Below are 13,061 nucleotides of genomic sequence, written 5' to 3'. Positions count from 1 at the left end.
TCCATAGAAGCCCTAAAATGTGGAGAAGCACGTTGAGAAGGTGGCGCTCGCCCTGGCCACATGGTGCAGACGTGGAGATGGGGTGGCCAAATCGATTCGGTATTACACGCAGCACTACCGTGAAGGACTGCAGTGTCACCGTGATTTGTCTCCTTATGCCCTGGATTTGCTGTTCCTTTGTACTGGGTCATGCACAGATGTAGCGGAGAGTAGGGAGGGGCTCCGGCGCTGAGGTCTACCTGTAATGAAGGGGGCTTGCAGCGTGCATGTCATATGACTCTCGTGTTGGAATCGTAGAGTTGAGGGCATTCACAACTTCTTAGTTGAGGTGTTAAGGCGGCTTGGACAATCTTGTTCACACCACCACTTGCACAAATATTAGCATGCTGATGACGGTGAATTACGTGTTCACAATCCACTACCATTGATGTGCTCCCCACGCTACAAGATCTTATCATCAGCTGTGAATATCGCATCGGCTCACGAGTCCAAGCCGGGCATCTGACTGTACTGTAGCCGATCATCTTATTCCAGAGTTCGATGCCCTTCTCCGGTCTACATGAGATGGGCATTTGCTTACATGGGCTCAAGCAGCAGGGCGTTTCGGGAGATGCGGGCGGTCACTGACCCGGCGAGTTCCAGGCTCCCTAGACGGTTTTGACCAACAACGCGTTCCAACACAGCTCAACAGATCTGGGGTGCATAACAGGGCAATACTCCTTGCATACCTTGATGTAGCTTCGGTGTATGATCTCCGCACCCTCTGCCTTAGTGACACTTGCCTACGAGGGAAGTGACTTATTCCTATCCAATCGCGTTGATATCCTGAATAGTCTCATGTCTTACCGGTCCGCAGCAGTGTTCCCATACTTCGCAGCTGGCGAACTTTCTGTCGTTATTCTAACTAGGGCTTTGAACGTGTATGCGATAGATCTTTGGTACTGGTAAAGACACGCCCTCGTGCCGGAGATTATTGACGTTCCACCGGGTAGGGTCGTGGACCGGAAAGCCGAACGCTGGTATACTAAGACGAGGAAGGGCCGCATGGCAAAGCTAAGGTTTGGTAGCGGGAGGGCAAGAACGCATTGGGTGCCCAAGTACCGGCATCGCTCGCCAGGTACCACATGTGGTCTCGCACAACTTTCTGCAAATCCTTGACCTGACCAGGGTCACCTATGTTTGGTATACTCAGTTGAAGCGCTGGCAGCCAAACACTCTTGTCCCCAAGTATCGCCACGCAGCCATGGCATCACATTCTACCTCAACTGGCCAACAGGCTTTGGGTGGCACGGTAGTCAGCACAACAACACGTGCAGCCCACCAACCTCCACGGCCATGATTCAACTCCTCCACTTCCAAATCTAACTAGCGTAGGTGTCATGCTCGAAGCAGTATCTAGTCGTGTTCAGGTCCTTGATCCAGTCGAAAGCCCCGCAGAGGAAGCTTGGGGCTCGCGGAACGCAGGGGTGTACTCTTGAAACATCGAACCTGGCTATAGCATCATGAGACAATGTATTCAATATGTGGTTGGCCCTACACAGTGACCAGAACAAGCGATCATAGTAGCGATTCCACTGACTCGCTGTTGGCACGGCACAGGGCTTGCTCTGTACTTGTGTGATCTCCTAGGTGGCTCTATTTGGCCTGTAAGTTGGTAAAGGGCTGTTAAGTCAGGATTGTTTAGTTGCGTGTATACGCGAGGCGTGGCTATTGCGCTAACTTATTGACTACCCACTATTCTCCACTGTGTACTAGAACCGAAGTAAGGAGACGAAGGGAACTTCCGTACATGTACAGGGCGATATCATGTCTCGGAGTAATTGTACCCGACGCTACAGACAAAAACACGCGAAGGACTTTGCGCTTTTCGAAATATGACGCACAATACTTGAGGAAACATGTGCACCAGGATGGCGTGCATAAAGTTTGGTACCAGAACGCCCTCGCAACGATCGCGCCGCCAGTCCGCACACCAATATCTCAAGGGGCAAACACATTATGGTATAACGCCGAAAACCAGTATACGTGAATTCGTACATCGCACTAATCGTGGGCCTCAGCCCTGATGAAGCTAGGCGGCAGCCACATAGCCACTGGCCCGCGCCGGAGCAAAGGAAAGTAACATCGACAAGACGGAAAACATAGTGATGTCAGGGTATAGGGTAATGCTAGTAATGTACGAAAGGTGAGCCAAGTGGCGGCCCAAAATGATTCCAAATGTACAACGAGTCGCAGCCGAGCGAAAGGAATCCTGACCTCCCCTTAGGGAAGTAACAGGGTGTGTATTGTTGTACTGTTGCGAAAGGCGGTGTTATGGTTCCGGGATGACAAGGGTCGGCCAAGCGAGGCTCAAACGCGGCTCAGAGTGCGAGCCCTGTGCCGTCGCCGCTCCAACGGTAGAGACTCAACATTTCGCGCCGACGCTGTTGCGCAAGTTGGGCGTGTTCGTCCATGCCGCGGCCGCGCACTTGCTGCAAAGCAGAACGCATGACTTTGCGGAAATTTCGCTGCGAGGTGTTAGCATGATTACTGATCTTGGCAGAGCAGTGGGGCCGGCAAAGGTTGAGGTAAGAATGACGGGCTGGTAGCGCCACTTACCTGATATTCGGTATTGAGGGTGACGATGCATGCTTCATGCGCGCGTACTATCACTTCGCATGCTCGCACGATGTTCGGACTTGCATCTCCTTGCAGCTTGTCGGCTATGAGCAGTAGCAGGAAACTCCCTTGCAGGAGGTAGATGCCGAAGAAAAACGGCATGAAGCTTAGGTCCGGATCGTACTCCAGAATCTCATTCAATGCTTCGGCGGCTGATACCGCATGACCAGTTGCATCGACGAAACTTTGCGAAGATATCCAGAGGTCGTTGTCATCAAGTAGCGAGATAGGATCCCATTTACCATTGAGCAGGATGTGAAGCGTGTGCATGAGATGCGTACCATACGCCTCCACAATCTTAGCATGCATCAATGACTCTTGCGCCCTGGACATAGTAGAGTTGACAGACCGCCCGGATGGTGTGTCGGGATGTGATGGTTCGCGTTCAGCGTTGGCCTCGTTCACTGCGCGATTTCGTAGCTCTTGGAGTGACTGCCCATATACCACCAGCTGTTGACTGATCTCGAGCGCGTGGTGATCCCAGTCGGTCTTCGTCCCAAAACGAGGGTGGTTGCGCGCATGATATAGATCGGTAACTTCCCCAAGGATGGTCATCAAAGGAAGGAAAAATCCGAAAATGGAGTGTCCGGTGCACTCAAAGGCAGGCCCTCGAGATCGTCGATGAAGTGTGGAATCTGAAAACGATTGAGCGGAGTCCTCGAAGAATTCGCCAGATTGCCATACGTTATCGTCAAGTGGCTGCAGCAGGCCCGAACATTCGACGTCTAATAAAGACAACGGTCGGTTGTAGCATAACGCTAGGTGGCTGTTGAGCGATCAGCGTGTGTTGGAGGGCAGATCTGATGGATGCGCAAGAACGTCGGCAGAAGTCGAGCAATGCCATGCTGCGAGTGTCACGGTTGACAAAGATCGGATGGCTTACCGATCAACAGTGAACAGCAGCCACCATATACGTCTGCGCTCTTCTCTTTGCTCTTCTGTGAAATCCATGGATGTGTGTTGACTAGTTGGGTATCCTGCGCCCATGTGTTCCGCATCAAGGTCTCCAGGTGCATCTTCGTCATTCGGCTCGGGAGGCGGTGTCACAGGCACTTCCTTGCCAAGTTTAAGCTCCCTAGCCAGTGACCAGGCGGCGTTCCACCAGCGGAGTGATGCAGCCTTGTACTCGCTGGCCGAGATCACTATGGCCAAGTGCATGTAGGTTGCTACGTCGTCAAGGCCTCCTGGTGCTCCCGCTGTTTGTAATAGTGTTAGTGAAGGAAACTACGCAAAACTGAACATGGGTTGGTAACTTACGCAAACCAATGTCGGAATCTTGTGCGGGCATACCAAAACCACCCATGGTGACACCATTGATCGGCCCGACGCCGTTAAAAGCCGTCGGACTGGCATCGGGACCACCTGGATGTTGATGCACAAGAGGCTTCAAGAGACTGATGGTTAGGTTGATGAGTTTCTCCGATAATTGGCTCCGCGCAGATGGCGATGAGGAAAGATATGGAGATTCGCTTGTCAAGCAGCCAATCCAGAGCATACTTGCCAGCAGTGCTGGACTGCACACGCGGGGGTTGTTGGTGCGGAGGAAAGAGCGCTTTCGGAAGACGTAGCCTAGTACGTAAGGGGAGACTGGTTGCATAAACGCAGTTGATGAACTCTGGAAATAGAGCTCTAGTAAGTCGCAAGCTAGTGAAATCGGCATGAAATTTGCGAGATGTGGTACTAACGGCTGCAGAACAGGGTATCTCAACTGCTGAGAGGGATTCTGATGTTGTGCGCCAGAGTACATCGTTGTAGAAGGTGAAGGCAGCATCCAACCAGGCGATCCATCAACTGGTGATTGAGGCATGTAACCCATGTTGGATGCCTCTTCGGGCATCCTGAAGGTATTCGTGGGTGCTTGTGTATGTGCGCTTTGTGGGCTCATCATACTGTAGGGGCTGTCAGAGTACTCCATCCCATGGCCGTGCGAAGGTACAACGGGCTGCATTCCAGGCTGCATCATTTGGAGTGGTGACTGATAGGTAAGGCTCCGGTGGTACTCCTCCATCGACGTGTACTCGGGCATGGGGTTGTGCATAGACAGCCCTTGAGTCTGTAATCGGGGCGGCTGCATGGGATGCATGGATTGCATGCCCTCAGTCATTTGATGGTGCATATCAGATTCTGGCATAGTGTCGATTGCACCCATGCTCATCGTCCTGTTCTGATACATCGACGCGGTATCCATCTCGGGCCGTGTTGTCGCAATACTGGCCGATCGACCAGGTAGCTCAGGCAGAGAGCGTTGGCCTTCAGGAAGCTTGGGACTATTGCCGTGAACAGACTCGGTAGCTTTCTCCGACGATTGCGGGGTGCTGGAATCCTCTGACTTCGGCGCACCAGTGCCTCCTGCGGCGGTCGCAGCCTGCTGTTGGGCAAGATCCTTCCGCGATGCCTTTCCGCGTTTCTTGCGCTCACGTATGTACTCGCACGTCAATCCAAATTCTGACACTGTGTTAGCCAAGCTGTCAGAGGGGTAGTACATGGGTGATGGAAAGCGAACGGCAGTTTAGCCCCGTAGCTAAGAGCCTCTAGCAGACGCTACAAAAGTAACTTTTGATCGCCTAGGTAGATGGTTCTCATCTCGGTTCATCCGTTGCCGAGCTCTCCCACAACATCAAAACGTACCTATGCAATGCGCACACTACTCATACCGTTAGCATATTGATTTAGAAATCCAGAGCCTGGGAAAGGACCTACAGATTGTCTACCATCGCACTTCGTTCGCAACTGGTTACACTGATCACAGGCTCGGCTGATCCTGCGTCGCACTGGTCCAGACGTTGAGTTACCTCGTCCCGACCGCTCATGGAGCATCTCTCGCTGGTGTCGAGGCGCTATAGGACCACTGGCGTACGGTAACCGATGAGGCTTGACAAGTCCTTTTCCGTTTGGCAGCACATGCCGGTTCTGATGAAATTGTAGGGCTGCGTATTGTGATGTGTGCGCGAGGTTGTCGAGTGGTGACTGCCCCATGTGCTGGGCAGCGAGATGATGATGTTGATGTTCGACCATGTTCGGCGCGGGGAGGTGGCTGAACGCCGAGGGGTATTGATGGAGATTCGTGGAAAGCATAACTGCGTTCTAGCGTCCGTCTCCACTACAATTCCACCACTCGAGGATAGATCGGGAAGTGTCAGTTACGCAGGAAGTGACGGTAAAGTCGGAGTTCAGATTGTCCAAGGGGTGGCGAAGGGCGACGAGCTGGCAACAAGGCTGAGAGACGTCAGCACAGGGCTGGAATTTCAAGGTTATGTCGTCGAGGGACGTCAAAAAGATATGCAGGTCAGTTGTCTCAAGGCCGTCTTTTGACCACTGCTGTGCGCCTGGGGTACCATATAGCACTCGGTTGTTAGGTACTGTCTCGGCCTCAAAGCTCAACCTTAGTGGACGCAGTGGGCTATAACACAGAACTGTCCAGTGCCTGAGGTGCAGGGTGAGGATACCGAATCGGCATGGACAGCCAGGTCCTTTCTCCGGGACCAGCTGCATCGCGCGTTAGAGACGTCTCTGGCCACATGCTGCAAACGAGATGGGCAACAGGGCACGCATGTTCGTGGGTGCGTGCGCCTTCGAGTCTAACTCGCCTTCCGTTCCTCCATCTCTAGTTCGAGCAATTCACCCCTGCGCGGCCAGGGCTTTGCTGCACACCAACATTCCACGTTGAGCACAGTCCACGAACGCCGCTGGATCTTCGTTGCCGCGGACTTTTACGGCTACATCCCAGAGGCATCGCCGCAGGTTAGACTCGTAATCAAAAACCATATTGGTTGATCGGTGCCATCCCGACCCTATATGGCGCCGTGTTAAGAAAGGCGGCGTACCGATGCCGGCTCAACAAGTACCTTGGGGTACCTGCCCGTGCCCAGGACCCACCTGCTACCACACCTTCGCCCGTTTCCCGTTGCTGAGCGATCAGAACAGGGTGCCAGGGCCATGATTGGCGACCGCCGCCCGTGCAGCAGTGCGTTAGCAGGCGAGCCGCTGACAGCACGGGACCTGGCAGTCTCCATCGCCTAGACTCCCTTCTACGCGACCATCGCGGGACAGCCATTTCCTAGTCGCAGCCCCAATACGCGTCCCCTGGCTCGCGATGCATCCTGACATCCAGCGCTACCCGCTGTCCTGCCGGTCATCTGCACCCCAGCGAATAATCCGAAATCTGTTGGGGCCTGCGCTGATCACCTTCCCTCCTTTCATAAACCGGTCGCCATAGGGAGACATGAATTACGCGAAACCAGAGAACGCGGAGATGCACTTCAGACGCTTGAAACGTTGGATTTTTCATTTCCCACTTTCCAGCTGTGACGAAAGAATTGATGACTAGATCATCACGCGAAAGGTTCGCTTACGTCGCCGCTGGCTACCCAGACAGTCTTCGCATGACAGTCTATCCTCATTCACTTCGGTAATGCATATTATGTATCTTTCCATAAACTTGAACGAGCCAGGTTTACCACCTGCAGCACGCAGATATACACCTGCCAAGACAAAGCTGGAGTCGACCTGGTGTGCACAATTTTCTCGTCTATAACACGTTGTGTTATAACATTACACGCGGAAAAACCTGGCATGTACAACGGCTCTCCGAAGCGAGTGGCGCCAGCGATGCTAAAAACGTGTGCTATGCGCCGATTGCTCCCACGGTACGGCCTACTCCGCCCTAGTTGTTAGCTAGAGCGGGTGTCTATAGTTTGGTAACGAGGGCGTTCTGCTACAGCGAGACTGCGTTGAACCTGACTAGCTCACCCACAGCTGCCTGTACGATGTCTCGTGGTCAACATCCAGCTGAAAGATCTCCACAATCGTCACTGGGCGACAACGCTTGCTGATTAGGCATCCCCTCTCTGCTCTACAACGCTACGGAGCCAGCGGATCGCTCCGCATTCCAAATATGTGCCGCTCTTCATGGTGGCTTAGAAGCGTTTTATTGAAGACTTGGCCTGCATTCATCCTGGACGAAGTAAGCTCTTTCAGTCAAGGTCCAAGTCGAAATCAAGGTTCTCGTTACTAGGTCGGATCCGGAACCTAGTGAGTCTGCATGTAGCAACTAGAATAGCCCAGGGGACTTTCACCATGATTTTTGTAGTCTCTGCAACGTTGCGAATACCAGATCAGCCACCGAACATGAGGCAATTCGCATGTGCAGCCAAGCAATATAGGACGACCGTCGTTCACAAAGCTTCTCCTGCCCACTAATAGCCAGGAAATGGTATTATACTTGGGGCTCAGCAGAACGAGGGTTTGACAGCTCATCAACTACCGATCGAAATATGCCTGCTCATTTCCATAATTTTAATGAAGGCCAGGTGATCAGCCCCGATGATTTACGGTGTATTGGGCTCATCGTGTCTAATAGGTGGTATGCTGTGGGTCTTATGACAAACCGCTATAAGTGTCGCGTACCCGCCTGGTGTGAGGAAACCGGTCCGGCGCCCAGTCTGTATCTACAAAGACCTGAAGCAAATGTATTGGATCATTCAAATACTGCTTCCAGCCGCCTTGTAACTCCAGGGACAGATTGAAGGGCCAAGGCGCGACAGTGATCAAAAGGCCAAGCTGTTACAAACGGTCATGAAGGCAGTGCATATTAGTGGATTGCAAGTCCCAAACTTCGACTTAGCTCTATTGTCGACTTCATGTTAGACACTGTCAGCCAACGTTAGTATTGCCGGCATCGTGTACATCGTCGGATCGTTTTTTCGCTGTCGCTTTGACATCCAGGGCGGAAGAAGGGTCCAGGTGGCTTGGATAGTGGCAACCTAGAAGTGACTCAACAAAGTCCAGATCTTCGTGCTGACAGCCTTCTCATCGAAAGTCCGGATCGACATCCGCGGATTATCTGGAGGGGCGTAGGTTGGCAAGTTACAGGGAAGAGTGGAGAGCCCTATCATGTTCCCTACTGTAAGTCTGTGCCCCAACACCGAGTCACTGGACGATACTCTGTAAGGGACTATCCAGCCTGAGCTCAATACCCTCGTTCCTGTAGGCTACCATACACATGCAGTCTGGAGCAGGAAGGGTACATACGCAAGGAACGACGGCTCCCCAGCTCCGAATTGGGCTGGCTTTGGTGACATCTAGATATTGCATGCGCCGCTCTTGACGCCGCCTCCGCATGCAACGCGTGGAGTTGATTGATGAGCGCAAGCGAGGGCCGGCCATGCCGCCAAGCTACGCACCGTTAGTAGAACCATGTACGACCTATGATCTTCTGCAGTCCATGCTGACGCTCAAAGTTGGAGCCAAACTCGCCACCACTGCTGGCGAGCCCAGAACGGTCAGGACACTCCCAGTGTCAGTTCAACTTTCGATACGGAATGGAACCTCGCGTCACTTGCATGGGCCTTTAGGGTGAACTCTGTCGAGCAGATGTGCTGTTTACCAGAATTAGGATGGGGTGGTGGCTCTTCTCTTACATCTCCCCGGCTGCTTTCTCCTGCGAAGGTCTGACCACAGTAGAATGATGAAAGATGGAAGGTGGAGGTAATTAGTCAAGATGAGTCGTGAAGGCGCAGGTAACGGCATCCCTGGCCCGGAAGGGCAGCATACCTAGGTGCCACAGTCTTGCAAGTCGCTCGGAACGCTACGTGGTGGGTGCGGCATCGGCTCTGTAGACCTTGCCTCCAGCGAGAGGATACCGCCGGTACACCTGCCGAAGTCTCGTAGCTCTTATCTCCACACTGCGCGGGTGGCACTCTCATCATTTGACAATGTTAGCGAATCGGCGACGCCGCACCAATATGCTGTTCTCTTCAAGTAATGAGGGCGCGGCGGCCATCGAATATGATTGCACTGTATCGAACGGCACACGGCGCTGCCTGATCGCTTCCGTACACATCGGCTACATGTTAGTGAGGTGATCAGAAAAGGCCCGAATTTGCACTATCTGCACTCCAGTATTTCGACTTCAGCTATGAACACACCCGATCGCACAAGATAGGAGGTCCACGTGCGATTGAATATTACCAGGCTCGCGTGGATAGCGTCGGCGCGTCGATGCTGGCGACCAACGCGACGAATTAATGTTGTTCGACGCGTCTTTCGAGCATCTCGCGCGTCGAGCATGCTTCATAGTGATGTTGTATGTTCAAGTTGAGTTTCTGGAGAGTATGCCATGATGTTTGTCGATAGCGGACAACCAAGTCCGTTATTCGGCGTGAAGCCATGAGAGGCCTCCACTATAATGGGACGTGCACAGGCTAGCGTTAGCGCTGTCATACGTCATCTCCGATGCGACTGCGGGCAAAGCCTCAACTCAAAATTAACTGCTCCCAAGACGCCACTGAATCGACACGCCGTGCGTCTCCATCTCAATTTATCCAAATAAACTACATACCAGACACACGCCATCATGTCGCTGGAGAAGATCACGACCATCTCTCCCATTACGAACAAGCCAGTTGTCACGCGCAATGGCCTTTCAGATGCAGACCTCCAATCTTTGCCTGAAACAGCCGCCACTGCGTTCGAGTCCTATCGACGCACATCGCTCGCTGAAAGGAAAGAGATTGTCAAGAAAGCTCTGAAATTGCTCAATGACCGCCAGGATGTGCTGGGCAAGGAGATCACTGAGCAGATGGGCCGTCCTATCGCGTACACTGCCAAAGAAGTTACTACAGCGGTGATGCGCGGCGAATATCTACTAAAGATTAGTGACGAGACACTTCAAGATACTCCAGGCGAGGCGGAGAAAGGTTTCAAGCGCTACATCAAGAAAGTCCCGCTTGGGCCCGTCTTGATCTTGTTTCCATGGAACGTGCGTGCAGGCCATAAGCTATTTTTGGTCGGCACATGCTGACTTACCTGCAGTACCCGTATCTGACCCTCATCAACTCGCTAGTACCTGCCCTGCTCGCCGGCAACTCGGTCATCCTGAAGCCATCCCCACAAACGCCTACCAGTGCCGAGCAGATCCAGGAGATTTTCAAGGAAACCGGATTGCCTGATGGTGTACTTCAAATCTTCCACAGCGGCTCCATCGTCCAGATTGAGTCGATCGCACGCTCGCCCAAGATCCAGCTAGTTTGCTTCACTGGATCGGTGGCCAATGGTCTTGCGGTTCAGCAGGCTGCGAATGACCGCGTACCGCTACGAGTGGGTCTTGAGCTTGGAGGCAAAGATCCTGCATATGTACGCTCCGATGTTGACGTCAAATGGGCCGCGGAAGAACTTGTAGACGGCGCTGTCTTCAACTCTGGCCAGAGTTGCTGCAGTGTTGAGAGGGTATACGTCGATGAAAAGATACATGATGAATTCGTATCAGCGCTTCAAGACGTACTCAGCGGATACAAGCTTGGCGATCCATTCGACAAGAGCACACATGTTGGCCCAGTAGTCTCAAAGCGATCAGCAGAGACTATCCAGTCGCACGTTAAAGATGCTCTGGAGAAGGGTGCCAAGGACGCTACCCCAGACAACGCCAGTTTCAAGAACCCACCTGCAGATGGCAACTATGTGGCTCCGACACTCTTGACGAATGTCACGCATGACATGACCGTAATGACAGAGGAAACTTTCGGTCCTGTTATCCCGGTCATGAAGGTCAAGAATGACGCAGAAGCAATCAAATTGATGAACGACAGCCAATTCGGACTTACGGCTAGCATATGGACCAAAGATGTGAACAAGGGTCACGAGCTTGCCGATGACGTCGAGGCCGGCACAGTCTTCGTAAACCGATGCGACTACCCCGCACCAGTAAGTTATTCTAGGACTACACAGGACACTTTACTAACCGACTCAGGATCTGGCGTGGGTTGGGTGGAAGGACTCTGGGCGAGGCCAGACACTGAGCAAGTTCGGCTTCGATCAGTTCGTCAAGCTCAAGAGCTACCACGTCAAGGACTACCCGAAATAGATGACTTGATATGGAGAAGTCAAGCATTACCAAAATGTTGAAGGCTTGATCTCCTTGCGAGAGATGATCAATGGTATCCTAGTACAGACCAGAAAGATCCTACACAATGAAGGCTGCTCAACTTCAGTTCACACGCCGTCGGCGATTCTTAAACATGTATAACATTGTCGACCCCAATTTTAGTAACACAAGGTTTACTTAAGTACCACTTGATGCTGCTAGAATACTGTTAACACATATCGTATCCGATCGTATGAACACGCCTCCCGGGTTTGTTTCGAATGCCACAGATGTTTGGGTGCCCACTAGCGCCTTTCTAGTGCTATGAAACGTCGTGTAGAAATGAACTTCTCCTAGCAAGTGGAAACTTCTGGCCTCAAAGACGTTATCCACCTCCAGCAGATGGTGGTGTAGAGTTTGCAAAACTGTACAACACTCGCAAGTCTGATGCTAATAACCAGCTTCATGATCGCAGTCTCATTCAATCTCTTTTTTCCAAATGCGACGCTTCTCGCCGTAAGGCTTTCTGCTTACAATTCACATATAAGTTCTTTGTTCACGTGTTTGAGACGCACGAGCTATCAAGCTCGCCCAGCTCCTTACATTCCGCGGCGCCCACTCCCGCTCTTACATCCCCAACGAAAGCAAAGGAATGTCAGCATCGGAACAATGAGGGCGAATTCGTAAGGGATGGCCGAGCGCCATGACAACGCCTGAAGAAGGCAGACTTGGTGCCACACTCTCAGTCATTCGCTCACGCTTATCTAGTATTTACCTACTAGCATCTATCGAGCATCTTCCTATGCGAACTAGATTTCGCGATCCTGCCGCTTTTGGCCTATTTCCTGGCCTCTGTCTCGTTACTGTAAACTCTTTTCTCACCCAATTGTTTCAAACGCCGCCGTCTTTGTAAGATCGCTGCATGTACCATATTCCTTTCGATTGCCAACGAGATATCGCGCATCAAACCACACGTCTCCGAAGCCCACCAAACCACGCATCTTCGAGCTCACACAATGGCATTCAATCGCGTCATTCTAAGATTAAAACGAACACTACTTTGCGATAGACGCGAGCAGAAGCCCAATCTAGACAATATGGATATCGTACGTACCACAATCAGCTTCTCCCTCCTACACGCGCCGTTAACAAATACCAAAGGGAGGACCAACAGATGTCCGCGTAATCGACGTCTCAGACTTCTTACCCGGTCTTACCTACCACGAGCGCAAACAAATCCGAGAAGAAGCGTCTAGCGGCGCGCTTCGCCTTCAAAGCCTTCAATCGCATCCACCACTGTCGTTTCCGGAAACGTCTCTCAACGGCTCGCATTCGCGCTTGCAGTCTCCCGCGACTGACCCCATTCAATCTGCTTCCACCGAGGCTGACGCCATCTCCTCGCATTACCCATCTTCCGACGTGTTTCCGGAAGCCGACTCTGTGATAGCACACGCGACGACTCTCGATGCGGGCCCGGGAGCGGAATTCAGCAGTGCTTCTGCAATATCAGAAGACGAGCACAGTGCAGATGTAGTGCGCATGA

General features: G+C 52.4%; 2 protein-coding genes across 2 annotated transcripts; one reads left to right on the top strand and one right to left on the bottom strand.

The window, feature by feature from the left end:
* Positions 1–2,360: 2,360 nt before the first annotated feature.
* Positions 2,361–5,143, bottom strand: J4E90_005479 (uncharacterized protein; the record flags this gene model as incomplete). Its single annotated transcript, XM_051435032.1, has 4 exons — positions 2,361–2,507; positions 2,599–3,424; positions 3,542–3,854; positions 3,916–5,143. The coding sequence occupies 4 exons, from the start codon at positions 5,141–5,143 to the stop codon at positions 2,361–2,363; spliced, it is 2,514 nt and encodes an 837-aa protein (XP_051291056.1).
* Positions 5,144–10,012: 4,869 nt separating this feature from the next.
* On the top strand, positions 10,013–11,518 carry J4E90_005478 (uncharacterized protein; the record flags this gene model as incomplete). The annotated part of the gene is made up of 3 exons (XM_051435031.1): positions 10,013–10,417; positions 10,471–11,358; positions 11,405–11,518. The coding sequence occupies 3 exons, from the start codon at positions 10,013–10,015 to the stop codon at positions 11,516–11,518; spliced, it is 1,407 nt and encodes a 468-aa protein (XP_051291055.1).
* Between the last annotated feature and the right edge of the window lie 1,543 nt (positions 11,519–13,061).

This window comes from Alternaria incomplexa (assembly GCF_024043165.1).
Source record: "Alternaria incomplexa strain BMP 0042 chromosome Unknown scaffold_7, whole genome shotgun sequence".
Lineage (NCBI taxonomy): Eukaryota > Fungi > Ascomycota > Dothideomycetes > Pleosporales > Pleosporaceae > Alternaria > Alternaria incomplexa.
The sequence above is the reverse complement of the archived record's forward strand: the minus strand, read 5'-3'. Positions and strand labels throughout refer to the sequence as shown.